Below are 18,898 nucleotides of genomic sequence, written 5' to 3'. Positions count from 1 at the left end.
ATTTTTAAAGTCTAGTGTAAGTTAGGCGAAGCAAAGCAGGAGCGCAAAAAAGCTTGCCAGCGTAGGTAAGCTACGCTGAGAAGAAATTGTGAGAAATAGAAATTTCGGAATTTTTTTCCATAGTGCACTGGAATGATTTGTAAGAGTTATGCAAAACAATGCCAAACTAACGTAGTTTATACTGACCTTAGCAAAGCTTTCGACTCAGTTAATCACAATCTCCTCATCCACAAACTATCTCTACTAGGATTTCCGACCAACTTTTTCTCTGGACTAATGCGTACCTTTGTAATCGTTCTCAGCGTGTCCCCTTAAAATCTTTTCTTTCTAAACCAGTTTTTGTCTCTTCGGTTGTGCCGCAAAGTAGCCATCTCGCGCCCTTATTATTTAACCTCTTTATCAATGTTCTTCCCCAAGTTTTAACTAATTCACGGTTCTCAATGTATGCTGATGATGTCAAGCTATGTTTTTCCTATAGCGATCTGTGGTCCCCGTTGTTTCTTCAATCGGATCTCGACGCTCTCAACAATTGGTGTATCATTAACGCTCTTCCTCTTAACATTTCCAAATGTAACGTCATGACCTTCCATCGCAACAAGCCTTACCTTTTTGACTTCACAATTAATAACATTTCCTTGGAACGCCTGTACAAAGTTAATGACTTAGGCATTATATTCGTACCTAACTTATGTTTTAATTCTCATATATCCGCTATTTCGAATAATGCCCAAGGAGACCTTTGCTTTATCAAAAGATGGACGAAGGAATTTTCTGTATATACCTATACCACTAAATAACTCTACGTTTCTCTTTTACGGCCTATCTCGGAATAAGGTTGCTGTATTACTTTCCTCTCCGTCTTTCTCTCTGTCCACTAAACTACTCTGACCATGAATCTTTCCGTAGCCTTTGCCGCGATTACAATAAATGTTTCCTCCTTTTGTCCTTTGATACGTGCGCTTCCAAAGTAAAATCTTTTTTAATGAATAATTTGGTTAACTTTCTTCAGCCTTGTATTGTGTTAGCAAACTTTCCAGTAGGAGATAATTTTATCATTTGTACATTCCTATTTTTACACAGTTTAACTGTCCATAATTGAACTCTAAACATTAAACGTTAAACATTAAACATATAATTTATGGGGTCGGAAACGCTTCTTCCTGGACGTTACACACATTATTTAGATTTTGTAAGCTCTAAAATTGGTGTATCAAACGCGTATATTCACTTGATCCAAAGCGCTCATAAAATTCGCGACCTCTTTTCGGCCGATGTCCCACTGAGCGGTGTTACATATAAAAATAATAATCAGATATAATCCAGTTGCGGCCATCTGATCATTTTCTATACTTCTGCGTAATTCTCGAATCTTCAAAATCTTCAAAAAACGATTCCCTCAAATAACTTAAAATGCGCTACGTGCCTTGTAAATAGTAGAAAATAATAATGAAATGATTCAGAGTATAAGCTGGCATACCTAAAAAATGCATATAAAAAAATACTTGGGATACCATATATATATTTAAATTTATGCGTTCAGAGATTTCGGCTAAAAAGATCTGACCAAAAATATAATTAAATAAAATGACTTCGTTTGCTTTAAAATAAGTACATTTTGTATCATGATATACAGTTAAACTGACTTTATTGAAATAAAATTGTCTATTGTTGTTTAGTGTGCACAATTTCTGTATGCATATGTATGTATCATCATACACACAAAATCTTCCATAATGTATGCAGTAATAAAATATAATTAGTAATGTTGATGCTTTCAAATTATCCGGAACCTGCTATTCATGGAGTACAGCCACATTTAATATACGTACTTCCATTCGCATAGTGCAGCCCATATCTGTGTTCCCGTGTATAGAAATTTGTACTGAATAAAGAGTGTAAGTACTGCCTTTTTCTCATGTTTTTAGGGTTTATATTGTTTAGGTAGGTAAAATAGGTAACAGATAAGTATGATTAATTTAACCATCTTTGTTCAAGGGAGTGCAAAATGGAATGGGAAAATACACATTTGGAAGATATCTTTACGGCGAGGGGGAACATTGTGAGTAGCAGCTACGGCCGAGACTCTACATCTATCTCCGATACTCAGCCAGTATGGCTAGTCTCCGCCAAAGATTTTACGACCTGTGTGGGGGCGTAAGGAGGCCGGGCGAAACTTAATTGTGATATTACAGGAGTCTGGATACATCATTTCGTTTCTCTAGCTTTTATAGTTACTGAGAACTTTGTATTTATACCCGATACTCAAAATGAGTGGTGAAAGTGAATGTATGTAACGTCCAGAACGAAGCGTTTCCGACCCCATAAAGTATATATATTCTTCATCAGCATCAATAGCCCAATCGATTGAGCCATGTCTATCTGTCCGTCTGTCAGTCCTAGTGCTCAGAGACTATAAGAGCTAGAGCAATTAAATTTGGTATCCACACTCCCGTTAATTCGAACCGGTACAAGTGTATTTCACTTCCCCCTGTGGTGCAGAACGCTGCCTGCCACCTCGATAACCGGTTCATCCCTGGTGTCACCCTTCTTGGATAAGCCCGATTGGTTTTTCAGGCTCTTTCTCGTAGCGGTTGCTGCCTGAAGACGGTAGACGGACTCAGTCTCCTTCCCCGTCTTTTCGGGACCTCTTTGTCTGTTTTTTTGTCTCATCCTTTCGGTACATTAGAAGGAGTACCGAGCCCCCTTGCGGTGTTCTTATTTTTGGCATAGTTGGTCTCATAGTAGGCTGGAAGGGGTTAGTCACCCGAGGCAAGTCTAGTTAAAATTGGAGGTCGGGAGGTATCCAGAGTCCGCATAGAGTCCAGACTCCAAGCACCCGCTCGGCCATACATCCCTAGGCATATGACAGTGTAACCTTGGATTTGAGTAATTTCACTGAAACTTTTCTTCTATCCGCCCGACTACCATGTCTGACGGCCGAATATTTCTCAAATATTAGTCTAACATCTTTTTTTCTGCATGCAAAAGATCGGTTCGGATATACGCGTCACGCGTGATTCGTCAGCACCAACGCGTAAGAGGCTTCGGCTTGGGGTAGAATGGGCCACTTGATTGTGAAGTCTTTGCATCTCAACGTCCAAAAAATTAATTAAGTTATTTATCGCCCTTTTTCTCAGTGTGGTTAACAGGTAGGCGTAACTTTTTCTGTCCGGAATGTGCTGAAACTACCTCATTCTCTTTATCCATCGCTAACTGCCTTTCTAGCACTCTTTATCATAACAGCAATAATGACTTAATACTTATTTTCTTCCGTTTCACTTTAGCCTCTTTAGCCATGCTTACCATCAAAATTGTTCACATAGGTGTGGTTTTACTACTCTGTGCATTTCAACTAGAGGTAAGATTTGTATTTGCATTACATTTTACTCTTCAAAAGGGTTCTTTGAACCAAATCTATTACATACCTATTATATGAGAAATACAAATAACACTAGGTAATTGGTAATTTGATCAAGAATCATATCTTCTTTGTCTAAAAGACGTTTGGTGTTTGGCGCTCCAAACACCAAATAAATATTTATTTTTCTAATTTGTGCGGAATTGGACAATGACGTGATTGAAAAATCTGCCAAAAAAGAAGAATGCGAACTAATAGACAATTATATGTGTCGCCTATATTTTGGCGTCCGCGTACAATGACGTTTACGCGAACGCGTATCGTCGATGAACAGATTGAAGAGTGGCTTAAAATTACATTATCAAAAAATCTACATCGGAGTTTACAAGTCCAATAATCCGTGTCAAAAAAACGAGACGGTTCGGCAAGGGTTTGTGTTGATTACAGAAGGATCAATAAGGCAACTGTCAAAGACCATTTTCCTTTGCCGCTTATTGAAGATCAATCAATCTAGTCGGAAGTACACGTCGTTTGTAACTCAGCGAGGCCAATATCAATCATAATGCAATCATAATGCTCTCAAAACTGAGTATCGACGACCCCACGAAATGGTACAGGCATGTCAGCAAAGTTCAACAAGCTGTAAATTCAACATTTACGAGAAGAATTGATACGACACCCTTTAAAATGCTAGTTGGAGTTAAGATGCGGACAAAAGAAGACCTCCAGATACGACAATTGATCAACAAAGAAGCAGCAACAATATTTAACGACCAAAGCAGCGATCTAAGAGCAAAGGCAAAGGCTCAAATTGTGAAGCTTCAGAACGAAAATAAGAAGACGTATAATCTACGACGAAAACCTGCAAGACGATATAATATTGGTGACTTGGTTGCCATCAAACGTAGACAGTTTGGTAGTGGCCTGAAATTAAAAGCAAAGTTTTTGGGACCCTACCAAGTTGTTGGAATCAAACATAACAATGCGTATGATGTTCAGAAAGCCGGAAACTGCGATGGCCCAAAGAATACCTCATCGTGCGCGGAGTACATGCAGCCATGGTCCATTGGCAACGACGACGACGACGCATTCGGGTCGAATGCTTAATCAGAATGTCCGAATGTGGGTTGGTGTACCACACAAAACACCAAATGAAGATAAGATCCCTAGACGACGAGCAACGATGACCCCATCACTAAAAAGAACGACGAACAACGATTATGCCATCACGAAGAAGACGACGAGCAACGATGATCCCATCACTAAAGAGAACGACGAACAACGATTATGCCATCACGAAGAAGACGACGAGCAAGGAAGAGACAAGCAGAGAAATAAAACTAGGACAGTACCGAAAAGACGTAAAAACAACGACGGCCGCAGAAAAGAAGAATTAAACGACGCAAAATAAAGAATAGATTTATCCTAAATTTATCAAACATTAAATACAAATTAATTATTAAACCTAAAGTAAATAAAATCCCCACATGTATATTATATACATTTCTGTACAGCGCTGACGCTGGCTTCTCTGCCGAAACAGCGTCCAGCCCTTTATTTAAGTTAGCCCCTAAGAAATGCGATCGATCAGTAATAAACGGGAACCGAACAAATGCCTGAGCCTAAGATCATTCCAAATGGAGTAATAAAACCTTTTTGCCCAGCCGTGTGTCTGGAGATGAAGCTGCAGCTGTAAAAAAGCAGATGAGTGGCTCGATCAGGGTATTGTACGCAAATCAACGTCTCACATAGCGAGCAGAATTGTGATATTCAGAAAGAAAGAGCAGCTAAGTTTTTTAGTATTATGGATTTGGAAAATGAATGCAGACCAGTTAGCGAGCTTTTATTGCACTCCCGCCAAACTTATACTAAACTTCATAAATTTATAATATCAAAAACTTCAACAAACACTGTTTGCCTTATTGCGTTTACAAAATTGTGCAAAATAATATAGCGTAATATAATTTCGCTTATTAAGATGAGCCAATTCTTTCGAATATTTATTAATTTATTAGTTTTAATCGGACAACGTTTTTATTAACTTGAAAATCGCGTTTGAAAAGCTCTTAAAACTGTAAGCTGAAAATTTATTGCTGTGCCAACATTTAAGTAAGGCACTGAATTATCCGACCGCGTCTTGAATTCAGCTAATCACCTGACAGAATCGTCGTGCTCTCTTTGTAAACCTAATTCGAACCTTTTGCTATGCCTTGGGCTCTGTATCGCATTATATACCATCCCCCAAAATAAAAAGTATTAAACCGAACAATCGACTTTTAATACATACATATATCACAAACATACGCTGCTGAAAAGCTCAGTAGTTCGACACCTATTTTTTGTTTAGTTCGAAATTATTTGATTTTAAATAAACAACATCTTATATAAATATAATATAATTTTAATTTTAGTAAATAAAATCAACAAAATAATTTTATATTCTTTTTAGGCAACTGTTAAAAGAGATATTGATCTATCTGCCCTTTACAAGGGGATATCAGAGGACCGCTTACCTAAGGAAATCATTCCACTAAGTTATGAAATAAAACTTGAACCCAACATAGAAGAACAAACATTTTGCGGCCTCGTTAAAATAAAATTGCGTTGGATTAACGATTTTAAAAAAATCTTTTTACATGCTCACTTTGACTTGATTTTAAAAGATGATAAAATAAAACTACAACAAATTAAAAGAGATATCGGGTAAATAATTTACAATATTTATGTTTTTGTGCACAAAACTATATTTTAATTTTTAGAAACCGGACAACTTTTGAGAATATAATTATTTTACGAAGCGGAAGACTCGCACGAAAGACGATCTATGTTTTGCACTTAAAAGAGATAGTTCAAAAAGACTCTGAATGTGTTCTTGAAATACCATTCGAAGGAAATATTTGGGAAACTGCAGATGGACTTTTTAGAGGGTATTATACCAATTCTACCACTCTTAGCCAGGAAGTATATTTGGCCACCAATTTAAAACCAAACAATGCACGGCGCGTCTTTCCCTGCTTTGATGAGCCTGGATTAAAGGTGAGATTTTTTGAAAAGTTAATTAAAATGCAGTTTGATAGTAAAAAATGTATACTGATCACTTAGAAACAATTTTGCCCAATTGCTTAAACAACATCAAAACATGCAGTCAAGAATAACCAAGTATTTACATACATGCTGAATATATTCAAGCAGGTTCCGGTTTTCACTTTCGCAAAAATGTTCTGATTACTTACTTTCAAAAAACCAACTTTTCTCCATTTTCAAAACGGAAACATTATTTCCGACGAAATTAAATGTAAGACATACAGGACAAAGAAACTTAATTGCAAAAAAAAAAAAAAAAAAATAGATGACTCATTGATGCATTAACATTAATTTCACAGCATTATCAAGGCCAATTAGCTTGTGCCTTCTTTATTTTATTTTTTTTTTAATCCCAAGCTCAAATTTGGGCCTAAAATAATGGTCAGGCGCGAACGTCAGACGTCAGGACGAACTGTATTGGATCGGTCGAGTAGACTACCTGAACGTGTTTGATGCTTTCGTAAAGCTGAGTTTGCGAAGCTTAATAACCTGATTAGGGATTTTGATTGGTCCGCTATGTACTTGTGCACTGAAGTCATAAAACAAACATTTTTTACAATGCTCTTGGCACATTTTTTGATTCATGTGTCCCGCTTTCTTGTCCGATTAGATATGAAAAACCCTCTTGGTTTATCAAAGAGTCAATCCAGTCTTAAAATCGTAAAATCAAGGCTTTATGAAAAATTTCAAGTTGGTTCTCCTACTACTCACTCTCGCTATGTAATAGCTCGGTCAAACTTTTCAGTTCTTAATGCACAATGCTATAAGAACTACCTATCTCGATGCAGGATACGTTTTTCTCAGGACCCTAAACAGTTTTACTGCTTCGTAAACAGTAAGCGTAGAATGTCCACCCACCCATCTTCGCTAGCATTTTGTAATACGTCGGCAAATAATGATCAGGCAATGGCCGATCTTTTTGCCCAATTTTTCCAAAGCACCTATTCTGCGGAAACCTACTCTGGTTACCGTACCAAAACGGTTTGCCGAGAGCGAACGGCACTTAAAGGTCCTTTTTAAATGAATGTTCCCTACTTCATGATCTTGGACCCGCCAACCGCGGAGTGAGCCCAGCTAACTCAAGCGGCCAAAAAGAAGGTTCGTTACAATGTGCATGTGATTTATTTAAAAATTGTACATATGATAATTTGGCCCATAACGTTTTATACACACATCTTATGCATATACAAAAATTTATTTAAATTTGAATTCAGGTTCCATTTACAGTATCAATCGCCAGACCTAAACATTTCACAACTGTTTTCAATACACCGTTGCTTCGAACTATTCAACAGTAAGTATGGCAAGCTTCTATTACATAATAGGTTCTGCACACTGAGCCCATCTCGGGGGAATGGCGGTAGTTTTTGACAGTTATGAAACTCCGATTCACACTGCCACCATCCACCATCAGTCAAAAATAGCTGGTTTCAATCACAAGTACGTTAAATTTGGGCGGAAGATTTATTAATTTTTTTATCTTATAATGGATGATGAAGATATAGCAACTATTTCGGCATATAGAATTAATCGGAAAAGGTCTTGATAGCCACCACAAAATTAATAGCGCCATGATATTGTGATGTTGTATTTTACACAATAAATTTAATATGCACAACAGCGCGATTAATGAAAATTGGGAGCTTGCAAGAAATGAGCAGTCAGCAGAACAGATACGATTTTCAATCGGCAAATATTGTGTAGACCGAAATGAAAATTAATTAATTATTAGTTTTTATTTTTTTTTAACTTCTAACAAGTCGTTCTGGAATTTCGTTTGGGTGCTGATTAAGTCCTGCACCATCTTCTCCTGCCTCATTTCGTAATCTTTCTTTTGGACCTTCCGTTCTTCGAATGGGTCTCTGGCGATCTCTGCCAGACACGAAATGTCATCCTTCTAGATTTTCTTTGCCCCCCTTAAATTTTGTATAATTCAATATTTTTACTTATTTTCGAGTTAAATACATCTCTATATAACAGTGAAAGCATTTATACTGTTATTTATCCAAATATTGAGCACGGCTTTACGGAAAAAATCAAACAAACCTACAAAATTAAAATACCCCTAAAAGTTGAAAGGTCGCAAATAATTTCATAGACTTTATTAAATGTGCTCTTTCTACCTTATTTTAACATAGTATCATTTTGGCACAAGTTGGCACTTAATTAGTTGTTATCCACAATAGACAGGCAAGTTGGTTAAGTTTTCTCTCATTTTTTTAAAATAGGGGAAAAGCGCCGTCTGTGGTCACCGTTTGGTTTTTACCTCATAAGTTTGAGTGTACAAATTAAATGCTAGGTATCCAATTGAAAATAATTTTGCTAATTCAATCTGGGCACAAGTCAGAACCAACTGGAGTTTTCCTATTTACAGACGGCTGACCATCAACAACCGATGGTGGCAATGTACGGGAATTATTTCTGGGACTTAAAGGATCCGTCTGCCAGCCAACAGCTGGGGATGGAGTCAAACCTTGAACAGATCCTTGACTGCTTGACTCAGAGATCCAGTTTGTCTAGTTTCTGGTTGTACCATAAGCTCAGACCCTGCCTGCAATGCTTGTATCATTACTTCGGTCTGTCGAGCAGCGGCCTGTGCCAGCAATTCAGACTGACGGAAGGTTCAGGTTTTCACAACCAATAGTTCTTCACCACATGTGGTGAAGTATTGAGAATAAATGGCTCACCAACTACTGCCTATAGCATCACTCTTGAGTCAAAAGTTAAACGTTTACTCAAAATATATTTAAATAATAATAAAGACTTTACTAAAAATTATTTGACAGCCCTGTTTTAAGCGACTACGTGTTGGATTATTTTGATAAAACACCGCCAATGTCTACATTTACATTTGGATTTGTAGTATCAAAGCTTAACCGGTGGAGTATTAATCCTATGAACAAAACATACAATCTATCGTCGCCGACTATAAATATTTGGAGTAACAAATTCAGCACAGAATTACAGGTGAGTTGTTCTTAGTCAATTAGACCAAAAACTTACAAGTATTATTGTGTTTTTTATTTTTCCTTAGGAAATTCATGAAAAATTATATTTGGTCTATGAAACTATCAACGATTATTTTAATTTAACAATTCCATTGCCTAAAATTGATGTGCTTGCCATTCCCGATCTACCAACCATAAACTCTAATGGAATTTGGGGCATACTGACCATAAGGTTGTTACCTTGTTTTTGTAAAAATCAATTTGATACAAATTTAGTCTTGTTATTTTAGAGAGACTGAACTTTTTAAGGAGGGCTATTTTTTGCTAGCGCGCGAGCTTGTAAATCAGTGGATTGGCTCGTGGATTACTCCCGAATGGTGGAGTGAGGCCAATGTGAACAAAGCTCTGACCAGTTTTTTAGCTGCAGAATTCGTTATGACGGTGAGTTAACATATTTACTGTACTTTATTTTAATTAAAAATCAATGACCGTAGATAGACGGCGGTGTGGAGTTTAACGGAAAATATCCTATGACAATTCTTTACTCATTGTACTATGAACTAAGCAAAAGATATCCTCATTCACGGATTACTGGAATGAAGCAAGAAACCGAATCATTCAAGACAGAACTTGTTATTCGAATGCTTAACTTTACATTGGGAAAGTCCACATTTCAAAATGGACTACGCAAATTTATTTTAAATCATAGATATAAAACTTTCATCGGGGACGACATTTGGGTTGCACTATCCAATCAAGCAATTAAGGATGGAACACTTGACAGTGGCTTTAATATATCATACATTGCGGAATCGTGGATAAGTCAAAATCGCTTACCGCTTATAACTGTTAATAGAGATTATGACAAAGGAACTGCCAAAATAAACCAAAAAGTATATCTTAGGGAAAGGCCTCATGATGTTCCCGACAAGGAAAAAATGCTATGGTGGATTCCAATTATAATTAGTCGTCAAGACACTCTTAACTTGCCGAATTATACCTCTAAGGTGTGGATGAATAGGACTAAGGAAATAAATATAGCAAATCTTCCTGACAAAAGTCAATTTATTATAATAAATAAAGAAGAAGTTGGTCCTTTTCCAGTCAACTATGATGAAGAAAATTGGAACATGTTGTCAAATTTCTTGCAAACTGCAAAGGGCAGGTCAGCAATACCAACATATACCAGGTAAGTACTTTATGTTCAAAAATAATATATACAGGCAGACTCCGTTTTTCATTTACTAAGGTTTTCCAGTTTTCACATATGTTTGCTGTTTGCACCAAAACGAAAATTGTTAGGAAAGTTAAATTACCCTGATATAGGTATCAAGTTTACGTTAATGCATCAATAAGTCATCTATTTTTTTCATTTTGCATTTAAGGTTCGTTTCGTTCTATAAAATGCCGTTTTCTTTTCATTTCGTCAACGAAAATGCATTCGTTTTGAAAACGAATAAATCTTGCGGATTGTGAAAACGGGAGCCCCAATTTATGTGTATTCAAAAGTAAATCGGAAAACTTTTGTGAATGTGAAAAACGGAGCCTGGCTGATAGTCTATGTAATATTCGACTAGACAATATTCGCGGGAAGTCCTCAAACTAATTAAGGTATTGTTGAGGCCCTGAGCTTCTTCAGAGTCTTAACTCGATTGATATAAATAATCACTACAACAAAAAGATTTCGATAAAGTACTTTGTTTTGTTTCGATTTGTAATGCTATGAACCATTGTGCCAGAGAACGGAGTTGTGCTTACCATGACGATCGGTGTAGATGTCTTTTGCTATGCCGATAGGCCTTCCTCACGGGTCTCGCCAGCAGAAACAGAACGTCTGCTGAGGAAAGTTCCCAAGAAATTCGCAGGTTTTAGCACGTCAATTCCTCACTGTTAATAGTCTGTGCTATACATTTTCCGATGGATTAGTTGTTAAGATCTTAAAAGAAAAATCTAGACATTTGCGAGCTGAGTTGCAATCTCAGCTTGTATGTGATTTGACAATGAGGCATGAGGTACAGTTTTGTTTTCGATAATTATCCTTAGACTTACGCAAGGGATACATTTTACTGCGGGTGTTCATTTGAGTGCATGCTTACATTAATGTTATTTTAGGACTGCATCGGTTGAGTGCTTTCTCCACTTGCAGATCTCTGTTACACCCGAGCAGTCATAACTTTCTACTTTATGTGATTTCTTTAGAAATCAGTTGTGTGGATACATGAGTGAATGTGTACAATAATATGTTTATGTTTGAACATTCTGCAAGGGGGCCGAAAGTGGCATGGTTTTGACGATAATATGTTCATGTTTGAACATTGTGCAAAAAGCCGAAAATGGCATGGTGTTGTATTTTGATTCTTATGAACCTTTCGGTGTACATTTTCTTTATAGCTATAATTACAAGCACAGATAATCATTTACAGTCAATTACAGTGGGTAGGGAAGTGCTATCGTTTGCAGTCTTCGTGCTACTTTAATTCTTCTTATGGCATAGATTATTAATATTATTATTATTATGATTCCGATAATCAAGGACGCATGTCCAGATACATGATGGAAATTAAGTCCTTTTAACTCCTTTTGACCTTTTTTTTAACAATTTTAGTTCGTTTCTTACTTATCCATTTCTTCTGTGTGGTTAATTAATATTACTTCTAATGGATTCCAAACAATTTTTGGTATTTTTTTATATTACTTGTATAAAAGGATGAAATGGGCTCGTAGCTTTCTGTTTGAATACTGTGATGAGGTGCTAGTATTTTATCATCGGTTCGCACAGTACAACCATGTTTCTTTTCTTTTTCTAATAATTAGACTACTAATATGTTACTTTCTGATCTTGGCAAACATCCAAATATTACTTATATTACTTCTATTTTGCACACAAATTTCCCAATCTAAAATATATAAAAATACTTTTATAGGGCTAAATTACTGCACGATGCCTGGAATCTAGCTTATGCAGGCGACTTAAGTTTTGCTACGGCTCTTAATATGACTTTATTCATGAAGTATGAGCGCAATCATATTGTTTGGAGTCCTGTTTTTACTTTTATAGACCATTTCGGCCGATATATCGATATGTCCGAAGTTCACACAAAATTTGAGGTACGTGGTAAATATTAAATTGATATACATAACTAAACATTACATAGTGCACAATATTTTTAGCGATATACTATATACTTCTTGGCGCCTTTATATGAAGAGCTTGGGCCTGAGAGTGAAAATGAAGAACATTGCAAAACAGAGATGCGGAAATTGGCAAAGACTTTTCTGTGTCGTGCAGGATATCCACCATGTATTGCAGAAGCACAAAAATCATTTGGAATGTGGATAAATGAGTCAAATACAGATTTTGATCGGTTGGTATAATTATTTAATTGTCGTCTATAGCTTTAAAATACTTTATTTTAGGATTCCTAAGGAATATATTTGTCCTGTTTTTAAATGGGGGTCGATGGAAGAATGGAAATTTGGATTGAAATATGTAAGCCAGTTCCCAAAGTCCCGTTTACGAAGTGAACGAACTTTTTTATTGAAAATGCTCGTTGGCTGTCCATCGGAGGATGAAAAGATTAATCATCTACTAGACTTGGTGCTATTAGGTCCTAATTCGAATTTTACCGAGAACGACATAAATTTAATACTTAATACTTTAACTGGCGGATCTGTTGGATATACATCGTTATTGAAATTTGTTGTTAAGAATTGGACTTTTATTCGACAAAGGTAAGTCATATGCATGAACACATAACTATAATTCTATATCATATATAATTAAGTTGGTTCAAAAAACTCATTATCGACTGCAATTTGATTTCTGCATGTCTATGTAAATAAAGAAGAAATATTGACCAATTCGGAGTCTAAGAAAAATTTTAATTCAAAATTTTGTGGGAATACCGTACCCCATAACCATATTCTGGTGTTCCAAGCGATAGCCGTGAAACGAAATCTAATCGGCAACTCTGACTCCACATCTAAAATTTAAAATTGCTCTGTTGTTAAGGTTACAATTTGGCGTTTATTGTTCGATATTGTCTGTGTGTTTTTGTTAGAGGCCGTGGCCGTGAACTTCGATTTTAGGTGTTAGGCGTTTTGGGCAACGAAGAGGACGCTGACCGACTGCCTCGAAGAGGAACGACCGACTAGATAGATGGAAGGGTCGAAGCAGTGGTTTATAAGAAGTAAGAACTTTACATATGTAAGTGCGTATAGTGGAAGGGACCGCAGTAGTCAATTCCAGTGACGCTGAATGCTGGCGAATGCTGTACTCGATCCTTCGGTAGGTCAGCCATGATGTATTCCACAAGACGATGTCTCGACCGGCAGCAGATGACGCATTTTCGCAAGGCGCGAGCCACAGTTTTTATGCCGCCGATGGGCCAGAACTGTAAGCGAATCGCTCAAGTAGCGACTGCGGACCAGCATGGTGATGATTCCCATGCAAGTGCGTAATGATGGCGAATGTCAATGAATGATGCTTGGGTAAAATGATTGAGATGATTCTGCTGGAAGCCTCTAAGCAGATCCCTTTCCACAGAGCAAGGTACGCAGGACACAGGTGGGCCCGTTGAATGATGCGACATAGCAGGTGCGATCCTTTGCGAAGGTCCTCAGATGAGAGATCCGGTGACTTCGTCCTACTGATGAATTTCTCAACGTAACCAAAAATGCGCATCATTCCTCCAAATGAGTTGATCTGCTAAAACGAAAGTGTGCGAAAACGGATGAGTGTGTGAAATAGCTTGGCTTGAATAGTGGGACCAGACATAAGCGACCTCGGTGCAACCAGGGAAATGCTCCTCCATTAGTGCTGTTAGTGCTTCATCACGGCCCTCTGTCCACTGTCCGTCATCTAGCTTTAATTGGCTTTGTATTGTAGGCTGCTTAGAGAGCAGCTTCCATAGCCGTACGGTTTCTGGTACTTTCTCGATGTTGGAGCAGAAAGTCCTCCACGAGTTCCGTTGTGTTTTGCGTATTTCCTTCTTGTAGCTCCTAAGTAGGAGTCTGTATTCCTCATAGACGATGCCTTCGTTCGCTTGTTTGGCGATCTTAAAGAATTCCTTGAGGATTCCGGACTCGCGAGCTTCGAGGTAACTGTCTTTTTAAACTTTTCCCAGTTTGTATTCCGGGGGTTTCTATAGACTGTAACCTTCTAAGAATGTCGCACTTAAACTGAATGTACTTATGATCTGAGAAGGACTCTCCAGCTAGATACCATAGTACTGTTTCCCGTTGCAAGTGTTAGGTCTAGCACGTTGGATGAGGTCGGACTTACGAAGGTGTGCTCCTCCCCAACGTTTGCTATACATAGATTAGTTGCTAGTATAAAGTCTAAGAGTGACTCACCTCTGTCATTGATATCGGTGCTTCCCCACACATTGTGGTGGGCATTGGCGTCCGTCCCGATCACGAGTTGATGGTTTTTGGTGCCGGCTTCTGTCACCAGACTCCTGAGTTCGTCGGGTGGTGCGGGTCTGTCATAAGCCATATAGCAAGAAGCTAAAAGAAGGCGCTTTTCCTCACTTTCCCGAAACCCAACAACCATCAGGTCACCCGAGCTATAATGAGACATAAGGTAATCATGGATCCCCTTTCGTAGGAGTACGACGGTTCTGATGTTGAGTAGAATAAATTGTGATTTGAGAACTTTAGTCTGGCCACTGAGTTGCCAGGGCTCCTGGACTAGAGCTATATCGGCGAGCCCTTGCTCCATGGCAATGAGGAGGTCACAAATAAACAAAAATATACAGACTTCTTTCCTCTTATATCAGCACAAAAACTTAATTATTTGAGTATTTGAGGGAAATATTCTTCCAAATCAGTATATATCTAATCTTTGCTTTAAGATTCTTTTTATCAGTTATTTTCTGTAATAAATACGTCTTCATCTGTCATATGTTATATCTGATAATATATTATTTAGCTCATCCGGATATGGAAAATTTTTTTAGATAGGGAAATTTGTACTATCTCTAGGAATGTTGGAAGATATTAAGATCTCGTAGGTGTCTTATTTTAGCCATGTAGAATTTTTGATATTTAGTATTTTCTCAGAATTAATATGTTTCAGGTAATCTTGTTTTAACAATTTCGGATTGAATATGCCGAGTCTAGTTAATTGCATTCCGAGTTCTATATCTTCGTTATTCTGTGAAATGTTGTAAGTTGAATATCAGAATTTCTATTTGTTTATTCCTATATTTTTCGTCGTTTAAATTGTTAACAATATCTATTCTTTTATTTACAGCATCTATTACCAGATTTAATTCATTCGTTTGAACACTGTGAATTTCGAGATTATCTATATACTTTTCTTTATCGTTTTTACCCTCCTCATCCAGTGTTCCGAATATATATTTATTGCTGTTCCTACTATATTTACCAGGCCTCTCTTATTTCGTTTGGCTATTTTTAGACCACTCATCTCTCTTTGTAGTTCTTACACCCGATACTCAAAATGAGTATTGGGGTATATTAGATTTGTGGTGAAAATGGATGTGTGTAACGTCCAGAACGAAGCGTTTCCGACCCCATAAGGTATATATATTCTTGATCAGAATCAATAGCTTAGTCGATTGAGCCATGTCTGTCTGTCAGGCCGTCCGTCCGTTTCAAAACTTTGCCCCGACCACTTCCGCCACCACAAAGGGCGAAAATCTGTGGCATCCACAATTTCCCAGATACGAGAAAACAGAAAACGCAAAACGCGTAGACAATGACTATATCTTACAGACTGCAGAATCTGAATTGGATCGTATCATTATTATACAGTTAGGAATCCGTACAGGCCTATGAAAGACTTTATTTTTATAGTGGTCTTCGGAATTGGAAATTTGATTATGACAGAGATTTTGCCTGGACTTGGTATTATTCCTTCAATAGTGACTACATGACCTAGGAATTCAGTTTCCTTTTTCAAGAATTCACATTTATCCATTTGTGATTTCAAATTGACCTCTCCAAACTTTCCAAATACTCTTCTTAGTGACAACAGGTGTTCTTCTAAGGAAGTGGAGAATATAATGATGTCATCTATGTATACGAAGCAATCCTTGAAGCTTAATTCTTCTAGCAGATTGTTCATACATCTTTGGAAGGTAGCGGGGGCAGTGGTTAGCCCAAAAGGCATACGAGTGAACTCGTAATGTCCATGCTTAGTGGAGAACGCAGATTTGGGGATTGAGCTAGGTTCCATGGGTATTTGATGGAAACCTTTTGCTAAATCGATTGTCGTGAAATACTGACATTTACCTAGTTTGTCTAGGATTTCATCCATTCTTGGAGTTGGGAACTTGTCCTTAATTGTTATTTCATTTAGCTTTCTATAGTCTACTATATTTGCTTTCCTGAAGCGTCTATTTTTCGGAATCATAGATATGGGCGAGCAGTAAGGAGAATTTGACTTTCGAATTATTCCCTGCCTGATCATGTCTTTGATTTTCTGATTTACCTCCTTATCATGTATCTGGGCATATTTGTATGGTCGTCTGTAGACCGTCTGTAGCTTCTCCACTCTGAATGATTGGGTACGACCTAGCTCCTAATGTTTCAGTTTCATTTCTGTAATGGATGACGGCTTTACGTACTATCAAGTATTCTCTTCCTAATAAAATATCATAATTTTCGGAAAAGTTGTTAATGTAGAACTTTTGTTCGGACGGATATGTTTTGTTTGCATTCCTCATTATACTTTTAGTTAAACGGACAGGTCCATCGATGGTATGGACTGTAAGGTAATCGTCTTTTATCTCGGAATCTGTGCAGTTCTCTTTCATGATGTTGATCGATGATCCCGAATAAGCAATACACCTCAATATTCTTTTATTAATAGTAATGTTTACATAGGTTTCGTCCAAGGCGGCTTGGTGAAAATTTACGTCCATTTTTATTTGACTACTCTGGCTTTCTCTCATTCTTTTAGAAGGTTGGTTGGATCTACTCCCACGTTGATGGCGTTGATGAATCAATGGGGTCCATTGTTTAGTTTAGTGGACTCTAGCTGGAGTGTGGGAAGAATCAGTTATTGATTCTTGGGTGGTGTCCTGTTACTTTTGTGGATGGGGTGGGTGAATTGGACATCAACATAATGTGTATGTGAAGTGGAGAGTTACGGATATGTCACAAAATATATTGGAATGACTTAGGTTGGCATGTATTTTCGTATTTGTATGGGTCTTATGCTCGGATTATAGTTCTATATACCATTCCTTCCCCTTCTTAAAGTACAAATTCTAACATTATTTTCTGTAATAAGTGTTAGTATATGAAATTTGACACTTGAATTTAAGTAAGAACTAATGTAAACTACACTATATGATCACATTTACAAAACTCTGGAAAAAAAGATAAATCAAAAGCATGTCATTAATATTTCTTTTAAGGTTTCAAACCAAAACTAATCTGTGGGATAAATTAATAAGCTCAGCGACTGGAATGTTTGCAACTCAAAAGGGATATAATATGGTTAAGGATTTCTATGATCAACATGTTGGACAATTCGGAAGTGCTCAGCATATAATTGAAAAATCCCTTCGAAATATCAAAGAGGAAGCGCAATGGAGCGATCAAAATCTGCCAGTGATTGAAAAGTGGCTAGAAACCTTCTTATCAAATACTATCAGCAAAAAATAAATATATGTAAAAATATATAGTAATTTTATTAATTAAGGATTTAATATATGGGCATTTAACACAACAAGTACACCAAAGTCAAAAAATTAAAAGTCAATAAAAACATACTTCCATATAATTTTGCCCCGATGTGATTTTCTAAAAATATTAAAATCAGCTAATTTAACCAAATGACATACAATATCAAAAGTTTTGATCTGAAAACCTATTAAAATTAACAATAAGTTAATTTTATTGGTATTTTTATAGTCATGTTTTACTTTACTATTTTTTGTAAGAAAGAGACGATTCTTGACAAACTTTTAGTTGCCCAAAATCAACCTTAGCACCAATTCTATGCAACACCATATTTACGCTTCGAACCAACCCGACTTTTTCGTAAAGATTTGGAGTCTTACAACTTTTAAATTATAGTTTTTTGTTTGTCTATGGTGCCCGGTATATACGACAGTGTACCAAGTGCCAGCGGTACAAGACGAGTCAAACTAAACCAGGAGGGAAGATGCACACCCGCCATGCCCAAGAACCACTGGACATCGTCTGCGCCGACTTCGTCGGACCCCTGCCACGATCGAAGCACGGCAATACTATATTGCTGGTGTTCTTCGAGGCCTTCAGCAAGTGGGTGGAGTTGGTACCACTTCGCAAGGCCACCACCGCACTACTGGAGACAGCTTTCCGGGAATTGGAGTAAACGGCGCCCTAAACCCCACAACAAAACCCCACGGAACGAGCCAACAGAACGATCAAAACCATGATCGCCCAGTACATCGATGGAGACCAACGGACTTGGGACGAGTTGCTGCCCGAACTCAGCCTGGCAATCAACAGTAGCACATCGGACACCACCCAGCATTCATCGTGCACT

The 18,898-nt window shown here is 37.4% G+C and overlaps 1 protein-coding gene across 2 annotated transcripts; it reads left to right on the top strand.

Moving 5' to 3' along the window:
• The first annotated feature begins 1,746 nt into the window (after positions 1-1,746).
• On the top strand, positions 1,747-18,148 carry LOC113567473 (aminopeptidase N). 2 transcript variants are annotated; one of them, XM_026995482.1, is made up of 13 exons: positions 1,747-1,895; positions 3,285-3,358; positions 5,808-6,061; positions 6,118-6,394; positions 7,657-7,736; positions 9,229-9,409; positions 9,477-9,622; positions 9,681-9,831; positions 9,885-10,579; positions 12,315-12,498; positions 12,562-12,755; positions 12,808-13,122; positions 17,781-18,148. In XM_026995482.1, the coding sequence occupies exons 2-13, from the start codon at positions 3,296-3,298 to the stop codon at positions 18,028-18,030; spliced, it is 2,790 nt and encodes a 929-aa protein (XP_026851283.1). In that variant the 5' UTR covers positions 1,747-1,895; positions 3,285-3,295; the 3' UTR covers positions 18,031-18,148. The 2 variants fall into 2 exon arrangements, with proteins under 2 accessions (XP_026851283.1, XP_026851282.1); XM_026995481.1 differs by lacking the exons at positions 1,747-1,895; positions 3,285-3,358; positions 5,808-6,061; ... (2 more) ...; positions 9,229-9,409; positions 9,477-9,622 and having other exon boundaries at positions 9,765-9,831; positions 9,889-10,579.
• Positions 18,149-18,898: the final 750 nt, after the last annotated feature.

Source organism: Drosophila persimilis, unplaced genomic scaffold (genome assembly GCF_003286085.1).
Source record: "Drosophila persimilis strain 14011-0111.01,24,50 unplaced genomic scaffold, DperRS2 tig00000000-arrow-pilon, whole genome shotgun sequence".
Lineage (NCBI taxonomy): Eukaryota > Metazoa > Arthropoda > Insecta > Diptera > Drosophilidae > Drosophila > Drosophila persimilis.
The sequence above is the reverse complement of the archived record's forward strand: the minus strand, read 5'-3'. Positions and strand labels throughout refer to the sequence as shown.

Bases quoted from the DNA above. Each gene is read 5' to 3' on its own strand.
- LOC113567473 (XM_026995482.1), top strand. From the start codon at position 3,296: ATGCTTACCATCAAAATTGTTCACATAGGTGTGGTTTTACTACTCTGT. The intron at 6,395-7,656 runs GTGAGATTTTTT...ATTTGAATTCAG, and splicing joins TTGATGAGCCTGGATTAAAG to GTTCCATTTACAGTATCAAT. The intron at 10,580-12,314 runs GTAAGTACTTTA...ATACTTTTATAG, and splicing joins GCAATACCAACATATACCAG to GGCTAAATTACTGCACGATG.